Raw genomic sequence first — 19,227 nt, forward strand, 5'->3', positions numbered from 1 at the left:
AGAACTCTTCTCCTAGAAAATTCAGGAAGAAGATAATTCATTTAACTTCTTGAATCCCATGTTAGTTTTCTTGAGAGAATCTGGGGAGGGAGTTATAACTCCTTCCCATTTTATTAATTTCAAATAAATTAATAAAAAAGAATATATATATATATATATATAATAAATATTTTATTATATATATACACTATATGTTATATCAAATATAATATATGGTCTATAGTTTTATATTGCATTAAATATAACATAAACTACAGATTTTATTCTTTCTCAACTATACATGAAATTTCATATAAATCACATTTATATTAAATCCATTTATATGAATCTCATCCATATAAATGATATTTGAATCATCCAAATATTTTATTCTTCTCAATATAAATCATATTTATATTTAATTACATGAATCTCATTCATATAATTGGCATTTGAATCATATTCAAATTCCTTTCCTAATACCTTAAATTATAATGTATCAAATACATTGTATTAATTATATCACATATATAATCAATTTTATTAATTATATCATATATAATTAATTCTCTCAATTAATTTGAAACTTCAAATTAATCCAAAGATTAAATCCCTATTGTGCTACAGTGGGGACCTTATGAACATGTAGATTGAAGCTCCAATGGTACTCGGATAATTAATTAAACTCTTTAATTAAATTACCCAACATTCGTTAACTATCGGTCACTCCACTAAAGACCGACAACTGCACTCTTCGTACTACATATAAATTTTTGTGTCCATCAGGTATAACCAATCAACAGTGCGATGACCCTTCACAAATTGCACATAAGTACAGTTGGGCCAAAATACCGTTTTGCCCCTATAGTTACATCTAACTCCTTAAGTACCACTGACTCCTCTAATGAACAAATTATGACCAAGTCCCTCTCAGGCTAGGAGAGGGTATGGTCACTATGTTCAAGACCTGGAATCAGCCCTTAAGGGAACAATTTATCTACTTGCCCCTACATCGGGGAAGGAGTGAATTCTGTCTTGTGTATCTGTGTTCCCAGCTCCCCAGTTAGATGAATCCCCAAAATGGTAGGTTTGCTAAGTAGGCAATCTGGCCACTCTCACTCATACAACTCAAAGGACTGCCTTCATGAGTAGGAGTTCACAACTCACTCAAGATTCAGGTCATGTCACCTATGGTCATCCTAGTGAAATGTAAGTCTCTATTATTAACGGCATTATATAAAGTGACTAATTATTTCGTGATCCGGTCTTATATAAACTCTTTGTATAGGATACCCCCGCTTGCATGTCTCTACCTGAATGATCAGGATTAGATCATTTGTAGCACTTTATAACACTTGTAACACCTACAAAGCGGGTCCTATCCGTAGTGTCACCAGGATAAGGTACCTAGTCTTATCCATCTACTATAGACCATTCAGGTTATTATTTAAACAAGATCCACTTGTATGTCTCTACGTACTTGTATAAATTACATGAAATAACCTTAGATCTTAGTTTATTGGATTGAGTATATACTTATAAAATAGCACTTATTTTATTAACAACAATATGTTTATACAAAGTTTACAAACTACGAGATTATAAAGAGATTTAGGACATCAATTCCAGTACTACCTAGTTAAGATCTAATGTAGAACAATAACGGTATGTCGTCTGCTGCACAACCTAATAATGAGGGAGATGGGCCAAACTACAATGTATGGAACAATGGATGATGAAAATTCTACATCTAACGAGCTCGACGATGAAAATATACGATTTATTGAAACATCCGACGAATGGACCAATTTTAGGGATGAGTTAGCGACGCGAATGTTCGATGAATGGGAACAAGCATTATGAGCACAAAGTTTCTTATCCAATTAGCTTTACTATGAATAACTTCTTCTACTATGAATAACTTCTTCCTACTTTTAGAATGTGTTATCTTTTGGTTGAAACAATCTACTGTATTGAATTATTTTAATTTATGTTGTGTTAATTGATATGTGAATGATGAAACATGTTCTACACTATTTATACTCAAACTTTGTTTATCTAACTGTGCCAAATTTATTTTATTAAGTTATACGTATGTATGTAGCTAAATGGCAGGAAGTGGGAAAATGACAAAACACATTTGGACAAAGGTTGAAGATGCACGATTAGTGGAGTCACTACTGTACTTGGTAGAAACAGGTTGGCAAGCTGATAATGGAACATTCAAGCCTAACTATCTACAACAGCTACAACATCTACTTACCGAAAAAATACCTAGTTGTTCCATCGGGCTGTCGAAAATAGAGTGCAAGATTAGATTTTTAAAGCAGCAATATTGTGCAATTGCTGAGATGCTGAGTAATGCATGCAGTGGATTTGGTTGGAACGGCGAGTTCAAATGTGTGGAAGTAGAGAAAGAGGTTTTCGATGTATGGGTTCGGTAAGAGAACACATTATAGTATTATTATCTTACAATGGTGAACTCTTTCTAATATAATATTATGTTCTAACATAATATACGTTTCTGTTTGTAGTCCCATCCCAAAGCAGAGGGTTTGAGACACAAATTATTCCCCCACTATAATGAGCTTTCAATCGAATTTGTAAAAGATAGGGACACTGGTGAAGGCAGTGAAACCCCGTATGATTAAGCATCTGCAACAGATGAACATTTGGAGGATATTCGGTTGGGATCATAGGTTAATGAGCAACAAGAAAGTATACCTGACATGAACATACCGACCGTTGATGGGATGGATGAGGTTTTTCTAGATATATCCATCAGTAGGCATACTGGATCAAGTAACAATACGAGAGGAACAAAACGCAAGAGGACTCTCTTCCAATCTAAAATGCTTGACATTGTACGCACAACAATGGACGTGGAGGAAAGTAAAATGGAGAAACTTTTACAATGTCAGAAAGAGAAATATGAATTAGAGCTCAAGAGGCGTAAGGAGGTCATCGAACAAATCTACCAAGTCGAGTGTTTAAAGAAGGACGATCAATTGACCCTCATAGATCTGTTGGTGAATGATATTCAACGAACAGATGGTTTTCTAGCCATTCCACCACTATTAGGGAAAAGGTATTACATGCGTTTATTGGGCAAGACTAACTAATTACGTTCTCAGTGTTTGCAAGTTGGTTCGTTATTATTTTTTGTAACTTCCCCTAGTCTCTTATTCATTAGGTATCATATATTTATTGATTTTTTGTGACATGTACAAATGGCCCGTGGTATGTGGCCCTTAGATATGGATGCAAGTATTTCTAACCAAGTTGTAAAATGGTCATATATAAGGCCATCAAATTATGTAAAATCTTTTGAGGGGAATGAGTTTAATGAATTTCATATCCGGTCTAATTTTTTTTTTAATTAGTGGAATGAATTTAATGAATTTCATATTCAGTCTAAATTAACACTATTTGTAAAACCATTTGGCTTTCTTCGATGAGAAGTTTGGAATGAATAATATAAAATTGAACTGTATACCATATCTTGAGATTGCAAAGAATAAAAAAATGCAATCAATGTCTTATTCCAAATAGGATGGATATAATAATTGGATTATAAGTTTTTTTTTTTTTAAAAAAAATAGTGTTCATACCGGCAAATTATTATCAAATACACAAAATGAACCAGATAGCATTGATATAACAACTCTGCACACCCAAACACAGACATATGAACTCAGACATAACAACTCTACACACCCAAACACAGACATATCAACTCATACATAACAAATTTGCACACCCAAACACAGACATAACAACTCTGCACACCCAAACATGGACATTAGAACTCTCCAGACATCAGAACTCCCCACATCCTATATCATCTCAGCGCCCCAAACAACCACTTTTTTTGTACTTTTGGAACTTTTTGCTGAAAAATGTAAATATTTGTAAATATTTTTTTATATTTAAAAAGACCCCTATTTTAATTTTAAGAAAATGAATTGAGTTTATAACATAACATACTATATTTTTAACATTTTTCTTATTTAATATAACTATGCATTTTATTTTAAAATTTAAAATTCAAAATCTAGATATAATGAAAATTGTTCTCAAAATTTGTTTTGATCACATAATCTGAAAATAGTTTTTAATTACAGAATTCCGCCAAACATATTTGTTGAATAATCTAAAGATATAGTTGATCAAATTAAAATGTATGGGTATGATTATAATCAACCATTATGAATGGTTTATACAATTTGTCCAAAAAGAAAATGTAAGAAATAAAAAGAAAATTAGAAAAATACTTAAATGCTCTCCAGGTCGCACTTATCTTTATGCCGTCCAAGGAGCTGTCCAATTAAGTGGAATCTAGGCTGCATTTAATCATTGTCCAAATATAAATTAACATTTTTTTTTTCTATATTTCATTTATAAGTTAGATTAAATACGAAAAGACAAGCCAACCACACCAGTTTAATCAACAAACATATATACCTTATTGTCTGAGAAAAGTTATTAACAGTAATAATATCCTACTTTTCTCATATATATAAATAAAGAATGAAAGTATGAAATAAAATTAAACTGAAAATTGGAGCATAAATTTCAATATATATGTCAGGTCAAATCAATGAAAAACCAAACAAGAAAAGTCTGAATGTTAATAGAGATTGAAATGTGATAAGAAAGGAGTACTGCCAAAAAATCAAAAGAAGAATATAACATTGAATTTGAAATCAAAATCTAAAATTTTGAAGCATAAGTTACTAAAACACCCCCAAATCTAATTCAAAATACTATGGACGTGTTTGAAATACATTTTCAAGTGTTTAATTTACAATTAAATCATTTTGAAAGAAATTAGAGTGTTTCACAATCATTTAAAATAATTTTTTTAAATATATTTTAATCAATTTTTGTTAAAAGTGTTTAAATAAAAATGATTTTTTTAAAAAACGTCGTGAACTACAAAATACAATACAATACATATGAACAAGACAATTTTGGAATTGTCAGTAGAATTGACAAATCTGTACATATAGATCAGTGGCTATTTCTAACATATTAAATATATACCAATCTGCAATTCCTGAAACAATTTGCTAAAAAACAAACCATTGCTAACTTGGTGACAGTACTTAAAAGAAAAAGGTTTGATAAGAATTCTCACTATCAATTCTTCTGGCTTTGATTTCTTTTGTTTGATAGGAAACAAAAATTTCATTGATGAGTTGAAATTACAAACGGTGATTCTATATAATAGGTAATCTTCTAGCTTTCATTTTTCCTTGATAGTGTGTGTATACAAAATTCAAGAATGCTTGAGCCTTTTACTGGTAATGTAAATTAGTTCCTAATATTTCATGTAACGCGAATGAGAAGCACAACCATTACGAAAACACAGGTCATGACGAAAATTGCCAACCAAGTGAAGCATGAAGTTTTTGAGCTCTCAGAGTAAATCTGGACGGCACGTTTGTTGACCTGACCGGTGGTTGCCAAGCTATCCTCAACAGCCTTCTCTGTGGAATCTAGTATCTGTTTGAAGCGAATGATCAAGTTTACTATTACATCAGTAAGAAAAATCTTTAAATTTTGGAGTAGACGAAAGGTAATTGCAGGGATGAATCGGTGTAACTGTTACTATCACTGACAGCAAGGTAATCTTTGGCATTTTGAAAAGATGCTCCCAACAACTTTTTCGGACAAAAATAAAATTATCCATTAAAAGCAAATCAAATTATCGACGAAAAGAAAATCAACTAAAGATAAAACAGTGTCAAAGTGAGCTTGACTCAACGATAATTGACAAGATCTTCCACCCTAAAAGTTGGAAGTTCGATCCCTCATTCCATTGTACTGAAAAAAAGGACAAAATAGAGAGTACAGCATGACGCTGGTTACAATAATGCTCTCCTTTTATGATGGAATCATGCAATAGACCCCTACTTCAAATATCATCCAATATGACTAAAATGAAGGCACTAGAAGACCATCTCTCACATTTACTATCTAGAGGTCCTAAATTTATGTCAAGGCTTTAGTCACAACAAAGAAGTCGGGCAATTGTTATTTTAGATAAGAAAGAATATATGATTAAACAAAAAGAGAGAACGAACAACCTAGGAGCTGCGTAGAGAAAACTCCCTCCTAAAAGAACAATAAGAAAGTTCTTAGTTGTTTACAATCGTAAATAATTTCTTGTGAATATAACTCCACCAAGAGGAAGTTAACTGTACATGTCTAGGAGGGAGGGAGGGAGGGGGGGGGGGCGGTGGGTGGGGGAACTTGTCTTCAAAGACCCCCTACCTACTTTCCAGCTAGATATGCCATAATAAAGCCCCCACAGTTTCACAAAATTTTAGCATTAATGGACCAATTACGAAAAGAGGAGACTTCCACCGGCCAATCATAAATACACTTCGGCAAACAACCACTAACACCAAGAGAGCACAAGAGAATTTCCATCTGTATTCTTCAACTACTAATCTTCTGATGAAAGGTCAGTTTCCCAAAAGTTGAAGTAGGCGAGATTGTGCAGCATGATTTTGGAAGAACACCTCTAACAAGGAAATTTATCTCAAAAAAGGGTTACAGACCTCACCAATATTTGGCCCTTCATTGAGTTCTAGTTCACTTTGCTAAGATAACCCTAGAGCTAGATTTAATGCATACTTCCCAACTTTTAAGGAACACAACCCTCTGAATGCATGTCTCTGAACCAGAAAACCTTCAACTCTATGAAAAACATATAAAGCAGCCAACACGCTGAAAAGCAAGAATTCCTCTAAGTATGCTTTGAGTATGGGAAGTGGAGACTTTTTTATTTTGATTTCTATGGCATTCGTGTGTAGTTAAAATAAACCAGAGGCCTAAAATCTCCACTTTACTACGTCAACAAGAAAAATGAGTAGAGAATATATACCTTTTCAGTGCTCTCCAAAGATTTGCTCATTATCAGACTGCTCTCTTTCAATTGCTTTGCTAACCCAACCATTTCATCAGTCAAATCCTCTTGAAGCTTCCTATCGAAGTGAATAAATCATGGTTTCATGATAGACAATAAGAAAAAGGAAAGCAATGTCAACAAACTAATTAAATTGGAATGAGGAATCATGCTGCCATAGTCAATGTTTTTGCTCTTTTTTTTTCCTCCAGTTAATTCTAGTGCCCACATTGTCTAACCTTGATTTTCCACTTCATTTAAGTACTATTGAAAATCGTCGACATTTCATCAGTACTTCAAATCTCCCTCACAAAATTTTAATCTTAGTATAGCCATTACGTATATGGTTTTTCCTCTGATCTTTCCCAGTGAAATCAATTACCCCCTACCCTCCAAAGAAAATCAAACCACATTTTTCTGGTTCTGTCTATAAGGGACCAAGACGGTCCCCAACATATTTTTCTAACAAACTTCTGAAACAGAAACAGTTCATATAACTGAGCTTCAACCTTTGCATAAGCTGCAACAGAGTATTGCTCAGATAATCGCTCAAAAAATAAAAAGGAAAAAAAATAGAAGTAGCTTTAAGTAGTGCATATATTCTCCAATCGAAGTCTACTAACAATAATGAGAAAGGGGGTACTTCGCTCTTTACATAAACTCTATTGTCTTTACTTAATCAAAGCACTTACATAAAATTCACCATATAACACTGTAAGCTATAAGAAGGAAAAAGTGCAAGATTTATCAAAAATACTTGAAGCTTCCAGGGTTGATACCTGTGTTTCTCGATGTGGGATATTGCTGCAGCATCCAACTTGACAGGTGCTGAGGAGTCTTCTTTGATGGTGCCATGAGATCTATCCTCTACAATAGAGGATGCCCTGCCCAGTAATATAATAGCTTGGTTTAATATATTTTATTAAAATTATTAAAACAAAAAAAACTTTAACGCTGATTCGGTGTCACATAAATCCTAACAAGAACCACTCACAGAAATCTCCTCCTTAGTCCCGAAGGTGAACTGGGGGTGTTCAAATCTCCTTCTGCTACAGAAGATATTTCTCTAGCAGAAGTACTTGTAGAGGGCTCAGAAGACTCTTCCACATCAGGCTGCAAGTTGACCAAAACCTTAAATAAAAGAGACAAAACTGCACCACGTGCAAGCACAAGAAATGAAGCTCCTGAGATGTTAGCATCTACATTTGATTTGGAAGAAACCATGTAAGAACTTGTAATCAACAGAAACCATCAAAGATGAAGTGAGCATTTAATATTATCCCTCCAATGCATGCAAAAAATTCGAGCAAAAGATGAATCTAGCCGAGCGTTACAGAAATGCAAGACGAGACAACTGAAATAAAATGAAGTCAGACATGCTATATGTTAAGTTGCTGAAATAAAATGAAGTCAGACATGCTATATGTTAATTTGTATACACGTATTATAGAATTGAGGGCACTTTTTTGGCTTTTTGCAATTATTTTTTAGGGGAAAATGCGTTAAAATGCCAACGAGAGGGGGGAGGTGAATTCAATAACCGATTCAAATAGATAATTATTATGTACAGAAGTTCGATAATCTTACAACTTAACAGAGAACAACTTTATAACAACCAAACGCATGTAAATGTACCAAAGGAACAGCTAATTTTGAAGCAATGGCCTCTATCTTCTCTGAATAATCGCCAAGCAAAGCCTTTGAAACTCTGCACAAAGAAACTAACAGTACATAGTACGGGGGACAACATCAGAAAATCTCACAAAGGACATTTACCAAAATGGGCTCCACGATCATTTTATGTTCAATGAGGTTGAATCAAACAAACCTCATGCAACTAGAGAGTACAAAAGTAATGAGAAACTGTCCAAGGTATATCCATGGTGGACGAACACTAATGGGAAAGTGAGGGATGAAGCACACCAACCTTGATAAGCCTTCGGGTGTTTTCTCTTCTGCAAGTTGCTCCAACTGTTCTCTTAGAGTAGTCACATACTACAAGAAGTGACCAAAAACTTTTAAAAGACTAAATCAAGAAACTAACTGATATAATACTGAAAATAGTTGGGCCAATATGAATATGAAAATCCAGATCCTCAGATCACTTTTACATGACTGAAACTCAAACCAATTAGAACTTTCACTTAATCATCTGAATGTACATGTATAAGTTTAGCCTGATCCTTCTGATGAGGGGCAGTTGCCAGCAGCCGCTTCAAGTTGATTTCAGTTTTACTTAAACCCATAAAGAAGAGAGGAAAAGAATCCTACAGAATCAAGAGAGAAGTGACAGTGCAATTTATTCAACAACCACATTGGGTAAGAAAAAAAGAAAAATAAAAATAATAATAAAAAAAAAAAAAAAGCAACACACTAGCACACAAAAGCCGGTTATACAGTATCTTTTTTCTAAAACGGATACGAAACTTTTCATTGAAGAAATTAACAGAGACTAACGCTCTAAATACAAGGAAACAAAAATAAGAAAAATGGAAACTGGTTATACGGTATCAAAACACGGTAAGGAATTGAAATTAGAATATTCATCTACGAATCATCAGTATAGTGAAGCATGGAATTCGGATTTCTACAGCAATGAAATCTATGAATACCAACAATTTCGTTTCAAGGGAGGAAACAGGAAAGTAATAATAATTGCAACCCCAGCAGAACAGAACAAAAATGAAATGAAAAGAAAAGAAAAGAAAAGAAAAAAAAAAATCCTTGCTACTATACATCATCAATTGTTACCTCAGCCAAATAAAAAAGGAATTGCACGATAATTCGTGTTCAAGAAATTCAACTTATATGCTCTGTAACAGCCCATATTTTCCAATACAGCTATTATAATAAAAATACAGAAAACATATCAAATAGAAACTTTTACAACTTACACAATTCTGCAGAAGCAACCTATTGCAAACAATTTCTAAGTCAAACTATCAAATCCTAAGAGAAACATCCTTTGATGTCTTACATCAAAACGCCAAACTTCACATCCTTCAGCACTATCACCTAATTCTCATATCAAGCTTTGAAATTCATTTTCTTTCAAAACTTTTGGAAATAAAAATAAAAATCATTGCAAAACTTTCCGTCAAAACTATGCTACAAAGAGTACTTTCAAAATCATGATCTTTCAAAACTAAACATTTCAAGCCAAAACTTTTAAATAGTCTTTCAAAAAAGCCATAATGTTCGAATAAAATTTTAACACATTTGATAAACAAAACTTTCATACATTTTATAATGATAATCTTTAAATAGTTTCAAATACAAAACTTTCAATCGGTCAATACTTTCAATCAAACAGAACTTTCAATCAATCAATACTTTATATGATACAGCTACTCATTAAAAACTTTACTAGACAGAATAGGAAAGATGCATACTTGAAGTATCCCAACAGATATTTTTTTTTTACAAGAATAAGCCCAGCAGATATGGTTACTCGTTAGTAACACCAGTCATTCATTCAATCATAGATGTCAACTAATAGTCGACCAAAACAGCTTTAAGTGTGAGGCCATGTGAGTGCAACATAAACATGAATCTTCATTCCAAATAATGTCAAAACACAAAAATGTGTGTTCTCACAAATAAACTTCAGTCAAATCAAATATCATCAATTCCACATTTGGCTACAACAAAATAGCATATGACAAAAAACAAAAGTTAACATATCCGGATAGCCCATATCGGATCATTCAAAAACATTTTGAAAAAAATTTTAAATAACAATTTTCAGCAACATAACTCATCAGATCAAACCTTTCAAAAGTTTTAAGAAGTAAAAAAACTAAAACAGAAACACTTTCAGTTTAAAAGCGGTTGAAACACTTCCAACTATCATTCAAACGAGTCACATATTTTTATTTGACAAAACCAACTAAAAATATACAAAACACTTTGAGTCAATTCTCAAATCACACAAAAATAATTTGAAACATCTAAAACCCACTTTCAAATGGTACAAAACATATCTTCATAAAAAATTTACATCATGGAAGGGAAGTGGAAACTACTTACCTTGATCGACAAATCTCAATCCGAAATTCCACTTCCTTGAACAAACATCAACTTTTAGAAAGCCTAAACAGTAAACACAATGTTTAGGTGTTAAAACTCAGTTTGAAAACCTTAATCGACACGAGAGATTTTCCAAGAGGAATATTCTTAAATAAAAACCACCATAAACCTTGATTAATCATTCTGAATTAGTCCAAAATTACAACCAAACACTTTCACAAATAAAAAAACTGCTCTAACATAATTTAGTCGAGTTCGAAATAGTCCGAATGAGTTCAAACTTGTTGTACTTTAATTGAAGGCTTGGAAATTTGCCCAAACATAACAAATGAGTTTCAAGAGTTTAGAATAACTTTTGAACAGTTGAATCCAATTCGAACGAGGAATTAAAGAAACAATCCTTAACAAAACCAAGAGGCTCTAAACCTTGCCGTCTGAACTTGCAGATCTGGACCTTAAATGTTATGGGTACACTTACTTGAAGCCAACCGGAGTGTGGGTAACAGCCGAAAGCTTACCCCACGCCAAAAACGCTGCTGCACAACACATTATGTCGCCGAAAACGTGATGCACAACTTGTTCATGCTAGAGTCTCGAACGGATAAGAATCGATGTTGCGAAAGCCTAGACGAAGTCGTCGGTTTCATGCTCACAATGTAAGTCAGATTCGTGGGTGAACATAGACTGTCGTCGACGACAAAGATGAGCGTTAACGTGAGTTTGGGCTCCAGTCGCGATTGCCTTACACCATTGGCTGCTGCAGAGTTGCCGGAGAAGAAGACTGGGGAAGGGTGGTCGGCGACTACAAGGGGGAGAGGAAGAAGAAGATGGAGGCTAGGGCTTCTTCTAGCCTTTTCTATTTTTTCTTAATTAGATTTAATTCAGATCAATATACAATCAAAATAAAACAAGAAGTAACTGCATCTGAAAATGCAGGGCATGCTCCCAATTGTCTGATACTTGGGCATCAAATCTAAAGCAATTAACCCAAGAAACAGCATTGGATAACCGCGAAAAAGGAATAATCGCATAGGGATGGAACTGAGAAAGTTGAAGTTAAATCGAGATCCATTTCCTAATTATTTTCTATTGTTCATTTCAACGTCAAGAAACAAAAGCAGCAGCAATTGGATTTGATATTTGAAACAAAACAGTTTAAGAGCACATAAACAAGTAGGACTTCAAACTAACCTCTCTAAACACGCAGAAATCAGCGTGTCGTCGTGAGTGCAGCAGATAGGCAGTTAGCAAGAGAAGGAAGATATTTTCCGGCGAGGGGCAACTGGAAGAAAGAAATCGGAGACGCGTCTACGGCTGCCGGCCACCGGGGAACCGTGAATGCAAAAGAAAATGATGAGAAAAGAAATTGGAGTTTTAAGTTTGGGAAAAGAAAATAGGGGTGGAAAATGACCATAGATGCCCAAAATAAGAGCAACAAATTAAAAATGGGTACCATTTTGAAAATCAACAAATTTGACCATATATTTATTTCATCACTTTATAAAATTATCACTTTAATTATAAATATGTTATTCTTCTATTTTCTTCGTTTTGCAGCATTCTTTTTTCTTTTTAAATTTTTTTTGAGTTTCTTCTTCTTCATTTTTCCTTTTTTTTTGGGATTTTTTTTTCATTTTTCTTTATGCATTTCTTCTTTATTTTTTTCTTTTGTTCTTTTTTGTGCATTTCTTCTTTTTTCCCTTTCTTTGCTTTTTTTTTTGTGTGTTTCTTTGAATCGAGCATCAAACATAGAGTATGTAGCATTAGAGCATCGAGCATCAAGTGAACTTTTGAATCGAGCATAGAGCATACAATATAGGGCCTAGAGTATCGAAGATCAAGTAGCATGTAGCTACTGTATAGCATATAGCATATAACATAAAGCATAGAGTGTAATGCATCAAGAATGAAGCATCAAGCATCGAGTATCGAGGATCGAGGATTGAGTATCATGTAGCTAGTATATAGCATAGATCGTATAACATATAGCATAGAGAATTAAGCATTGAGCATCGAGTATCGAGTATCAAGAAAACTTATAAATCACAGCACGGGATGGGTTTTAGGGTCGAATGAGTAAATTCACAGGATGCTGACATAAGCAAAATGCCACTTTTCATTCAATTTCAAAAAGGTACCCATTTTTCATCTGGCCCCCAGAAAAAAAGTCATCGTACAAAAAAAAACCCGTTTTTTAAAACAGGGGCTATATATTTTGTTTTCCCATTGATGTTTCCTTTTAAGAAAAGAAAAATCATTAACTCCTCCACTTCCTCTTTCTTCCTCCTCTCTCTCTTTTCTCCTTCCAACAATCTCACACCCCTCCACTGTCGACGTTTGCCCGTCAGATTTGACCCACCTTCGTCGTCGTCATTCACCAGTCCACCATTTACGACCACCATTCGGTCGAACGCCATTGCCACCATTCACCTGTTAGATTCGATCGTCAACTTTCGCACACCATCGACCGCTGGTCGTCGAGGTTGGTCGTTGGTCATCTTCTCGTTGATTCTCTCTCCCATTCGCGGTTTGCTCCCTTCGTTCATGCCATTCACCAAGATCCAGTCGCCTATACAGATTCATGGCGCCCATAGCTAAGAAGAATAAGAGGTGAAGATGAGGGTTATGTGTTATAAAACCCCCATATGAAGATGGACTTTGTTCGTGCTCTGTTGCACCAAGATCGAGGAGAACTTTTTTTTTAACCCCAAATATATATGTTATAAACCCCCAAGGGAATATGCATTCCATTATTTGATATATCTCAATTATATATTGTGGTATGTACCATTGTTTATTTGATATATACCGTGATTTATGTTGAATATCAAGTAAATATATTATTTATATACTGTGGGATAACTGATAAATAAACTTGGTTAAAAAATATATACTCTTAATTTTGTATATTGTAATATCTAATAATCTTGATTTTGTATATGTTCCAAGGTATATCGACAATGTTCCAATGTATATTGACAATATTTAAAGGTATTTGTAAGAATATAAAAATTAATTGAGAGTTTTTTTTTTTATTTAAATGTTATGTATTGTGATATATACAAATTTTGATGTGTTGGGATTTTTGATTACTTAAATGGACATATATACTGTAAATGAAATTTATGATATATACTGCGATATATGTCGAACATTAAGTCAATATTATTTATATATCGTGGTATATTTTATATATTAAATTACACAGTGATTTATGTCAAGCATTGAATCAATCTCTAATTTATTTACGGTTGTGTATTTCATATATTGGTTAGAATATTTTCAAATACCTTACAAAAATGTTTTGATGTATATTTTAAATAACCATGAATCAGCAAAAAAAAAAAAAAACACTACGTGAATCCAACGAAATATAGAAAATAAAATTTCATTAAATGCATTTTTTCTCTCAAATTAAATTAAATAAAGGAAAAAATCTCAACAAATAAATGCATGAAAAAATCCATCTCCAAGTACAACAAAGTAGGAGAACTAAGGCATGAAGATAACGAAAAAAAGAAAATGCATGAAAAAATCAAGTAGTGGAGAAAAAAACACACGCCTTTCTATTAGCAAAGGAGATAGAGATGAAGAAGAGAAGAACAAAAATCATTAAAAAGAGTTTTTTACACAAAAAATAATAAAAAAAAAAATTTTAATTGTTAAGATATTCTTCTGTTAGGTTGAGATTCGTTAGGATGGTTATTAGGTTGAGAATTGAGAAGATTTGTTAGCTATTTTTTTGTATTTGTACACCTATTTATACCTTGTACTTTACATTGTTAATGCATAGAAGATACACACAAATTCACATGGTATCAGAGCCATACCACTAAATATTAAACATTTAGCTCTCCGTCGGTCGTTCATCCTCCAAATCGTGCCAACCATCCGTCCTCAGATCGCGTCTGCCTGAATGGTCGATTGGTCCGTGTCATCCGTCTGTCTCTGTCTGTTCATTCGTATCGCGCCTTCCGTTTGTCCGTCTCTGTCCGTCTGTCCTCCAGACTCTGCATCGCCTACCATCCGATTGGTCCTCCAAGATCACGTTTGACTCTATTTGCATCTGTCGTTGGTAAGCGCAAGTCCGTCTCTGTCCGTTCGTTCATCGAAGGGTTACCGTCTGCCCAGATCTTCGTCCCAGGTTTCCATCGTTCGTGGTTGTGTCGAAGTCATTTGGAACGTCTTTGTTGTTCTTATCATCAAGCCGTGAAGATGAGCCATAAAAGTCGAGCCGTGAAGACGAGCTATGCGAGCCAATCGAGCTGATCAAGCCCAATCTGTTTGTTTCTGCTCGTTTCTATCCGTCTAACCATTTCTGTTGGTTTTTCCTCGCTGTAATTGAAAAAAATGACGTATTTCGTTCGATTAGTATAATTCTTGATGGCACCAACTACATTACCTGGGCCTATCAAATGAAGAGCTTCCTGATTGATCGTAAATTATGGCAAGTTGTTACAAGTGATGTCGCTAAATCTGTCAAAAAAAGCTACTGAAGACTATAAGACTTGGATAGCAAAAACCATCAAATAATCACCTGATTGGGTAATATTTCCATCCCGGCCATCCACACCTAATTTGATGCGTTCGACACAGCTAAAGAACTTCGAAATTTTCTGTTTGAATGGTTCCAAACGGTTGGTGTTACTCACCACTCTCAACTTCATACTACTCTGGTTGGCATAAGTCAGGAGATCGGGCAGTTTGTGAATGAGTGTCTTGGACTCAGTTAGACCAGGCTAAGATCAGTCCAGATCATCTACAACTTATCAAAGTTCTTATGGGGCTTTTTTCTGAGTATGAGTCAATTTGTGCTGCCTTGTTACATCGTAGTCCTCTGCCATCTCTTGATGCTATGATTCAAGAAATTCTCTTTGAGGAGAAGCAGCTTGGGCTAGTATCCTCACCATCCCCGGATGTTGCTCTCGCAACCACCTATTCACGGTTTCCAACTGAGTCAATTTTTTGCAAGAACTGCAAACAACATGGTCACAAGTTTTCTAGTTGCCTCACCATTGAGTGTAGATACTGCCACAGGCGAGGTCATATCTTAGACAACTATCCTACCAAACCACCTTAGCCTTCAGAGTACACCAATAAATTCAAGAATTCCTCTAAGCATGGTTCTTCGTCTGTTGCGGCTGCTGGCACTACCTCCGATGTGATACCTTCCAATCCTCGGAGTATCCATATCAACTATCTTCAAGACTTATCAAAATAGATGCTATCTCCCAATTCTCTTGCCCTTGTTATCACACTAGGTATATCTTGACCTCTTGATTCAGTCTCTTGCAATTACATGACCTCATATATGGCCTTGCTACCTTCCTCCACCCCTGTAAAATCCCTGCCTTCGACACATTTCGTTAATGGTAACCACATGTCTATTTCACATATTGGGACTATTAGTACACTGAGTATTAACCTATCCACTACTTATCATCTCCCGAACTTGACCTTTAATCTTGTCTCTGTTGAAAAATTATGTGTCTGGGACTAACTATTCTCTTTTCCTCTCATGGTTTTCAAGTTTAGGATTTGTGGACGGGTCAGATGATTGGTACGAGTCGCAAGGTGGGAAGATTATTTGAGCTCACATCCTTTCAGCAAACTGTCTTGCCATCTTTTTTTGCAGCTATCACAAATATTGACACGTTTCAGTGGCACCTTTATCTTAGTCATATGTCATCTGACAAACTTTGTAACCTAATTTCTGTTGGTACCTTAAATAATGTTTCTCAGTTCCGTTCATTTGATTCATTACATTGCAAACTGGCAAAATAATTTGCTATGTCTTTTCTTACTTCAACATCTTTATGTGATAAACCATTTGGTCTCATTCATTCCTATATTTGGGGCTTTGCTTCTACTTTTATAGTAAATGGTTATCAGTATTTTGCATTATTTATTGATGACTACTCTCGTTTTACTTGGATATATTTTCTTAGGAATCGTTCCTTTTTATCCCAAACTTACATTGAATTTGCTAAAATGAATCAAAACCAGTTTTCTCAAACCATAAAAAATCTTCGAACTGACAATGCAATGGAGTATAAGGACTTTCACTTGCTCTCCTTCCTAACCCAACATGACACTCTTGTCCAACGCTCGTGTCCTTATACTTCTCAACAGAATGGTCGGGTTGAACGAAAGCATCGTCATATTCTTGACTTTATCCATGCACAACTTCTCTCCGCATCTTGTCCTGAAAAGTTTTGGGATGAAGCAACGCTTACATCTGTTTATGTTATCAATCGTCTTCCCTCTATTATTCTCCATGATTTGTCTCCTTTCAAGCGGTTGTATGGTACTCCTCCTCCCTTTTATTCCCATCTCAAAGTTTTTGGTTGTGCATGCTTTGTTTTACTTCATCCCCATAAACATTTCAAACTTGAACCTCGGGCTTGTTTGTGTTGCTTTCTTGGTTATGGAACTAAACATAAAGGGTTCCGGTGTTGGGATCCCGTATTAAAACTATAGGAAATCAGAATCACAATTTCCATGAGCAGCGGAACAAGACTATTCCAAATAACAATCTTGAATTAACATATGTTTACAGTCGACTTCAAAACAAACGGTTATACAATTACAATGCAGAAATTACAACATGAACAAATACCAAATGTACAGAGGGAAACTCTACACACATATACAGAAGCATCTCCACGCTCCGATGCGCACTCTGATCGAACAACAGCGACCACGAACACTCGATCTACCGACCGCAACACAACAGAACACCGCACGAACACTTCGTGCTCGTCCTCAACGATCTCCTCGGTCATGAACTCTTCCGCAACATGAACGACCTCTAGAAAACCTCGACGGTGTCGAGTTGAGTCTGACACCACCAACAAGGCGACCTTGGTATTCTCAGTGTGAGAATCTAGAGGGTGGTCGAACTTGGTATGAGGCAGACGAATGGAGGAAACAACGATCACGTACACGACTGGACAAGTGGGAGAAGGCGGAGACCTATCGTATAAGTCGATGCCCAATCGTTTAGATAAAGCTATGCGATCGTCTAGCAAAAGCTATGCGATCGTTTAGCTCCATCGTTTAGCTCGATCTGTCGCGTACAGACTCTACACGATCGTTTACCTTGGGCTAACAATCGTCTAGCAAAGCTATGCGATCGTTTAGTAAACACTGCACGATCATTTAGATAGCACTTGCACGATCGTTTAGTTCGCCCAGCTGTTGTTTAGTAAATCTGTATTTACTTGACGACCCGTGAGTTTCTTTACGTGAGAGAGAAAAACTCAAAATCCTTTTCAAAAATTTTGTAAAACTTCTTTTCAAAATAGGAACCCAATTTCCTTTTAAACTCATGGTTACCATGATCCAATAACCACCCACTACTTTGGTTATTTAAAAGAAAAAGTATTAATTATCTAATAATTAATATTATTATAAACATAAATGATAACCAACTTATCATACTATATTTATAACCTATAGATTTAATATTTCATCTCATGAAACATATAAACCATAGTTCTTTTTCTATTCTATGGTACTCAATGTAAATCTTAATCCTCCATAGATGTATCTCATACATTAAACTGATTATATCATATATAATCAAAATACCTATTTTCAATTTGAACATTTCAAATAAACACCAAGAATTGATCCTCAACATGAATCCAAGCTACCAATGGGACCTCATGGACCTGTAGCTCCGAAGCTTCAATGGTACGTGAATAACTGACTAAACTCTTTAGTCATAGAATCCACCATCCGTTAACTGCCAGGCACTCTATTAAAGACCGACAGCTGAACTCTCCTTACTACAGATATATTATGTGTCCATCTTAACCAATCAGCAATGCGACAACCCTTCACAGATCGCTCGTAAGTACAGCTGGGCCAATAACCGTTATGACCCTGTAGTTACATTTATCTTCTTAAGTACCACCGATCCCTCCAATGAACATAAGTCATAATCCCACTATGACTGGGTCTTCTCTTCCAATGAGAAGCTATGGCCACTATGTTCTAGCCTGAGAATCAACCCTTAAGGGAGCAATCTCTCTACTTATCCCTAATTTTGGAAAGGAGTGAATTCCATCTTGTGGATTGAGTTCCCAGCTCCCAGATCAAACAAGTCCCCAAAAAGGTAGGTATGTTGAGTTGGCAATCTGGCCACTCTCACCCATACTAATCAAAGGACCGTCCTCAAAGGCAGAAGTTCACAAAACACTCAAAATTGAAGTCATGTCACCTATGGTCGTTTAAGTGAGATGCAAGTCTCTAGTATCAATGGTATTATATACAGAGTCTAGTCATCTTGTGGTCCA

The 19,227-nt window shown here is 35.0% G+C and overlaps 1 protein-coding gene across 4 annotated transcripts; it reads right to left on the reverse strand.

The window, feature by feature from the left end:
- Window positions 1-5,101: 5,101 nt before the first annotated feature.
- Window positions 5,102-12,383, reverse strand: LOC120071129 (Membrane fusion protein Use1). 4 transcript variants are annotated; one of them, XM_039023204.2, is made up of 9 exons: window positions 12,116-12,383; window positions 10,925-10,987; window positions 9,058-9,162; window positions 8,823-8,890; window positions 8,531-8,603; window positions 7,890-8,008; window positions 7,675-7,779; window positions 6,875-6,974; window positions 5,102-5,487 (listed from the first exon to the last, which is right to left on the reverse strand). In XM_039023204.2, the coding sequence occupies exons 3-9, from the start codon at window positions 9,139-9,141 to the stop codon at window positions 5,311-5,313; spliced, it is 726 nt and encodes a 241-aa protein (XP_038879132.1). In that variant the 5' UTR covers window positions 9,142-9,162; window positions 10,925-10,987; window positions 12,116-12,383; the 3' UTR covers window positions 5,102-5,310. The 4 variants fall into 4 exon arrangements, with proteins under 4 accessions (XP_038879132.1, XP_038879128.1, XP_090167447.1 ...); XM_039023200.2 differs by having other exon boundaries at window positions 7,890-8,094; window positions 8,531-8,616; window positions 12,116-12,378; XM_090311321.1 differs by lacking the exon at window positions 10,925-10,987 and having other exon boundaries at window positions 12,116-12,338.
- Window positions 12,384-19,227: the final 6,844 nt, after the last annotated feature.

This window comes from Benincasa hispida, chromosome 2 (assembly GCF_027475165.1).
Source record: "Benincasa hispida cultivar pf3 chromosome 2, pf3_genome.v1.1, whole genome shotgun sequence".
In the NCBI taxonomy this organism is placed as follows: domain Eukaryota; kingdom Viridiplantae; phylum Streptophyta; class Magnoliopsida; order Cucurbitales; family Cucurbitaceae; genus Benincasa; species Benincasa hispida.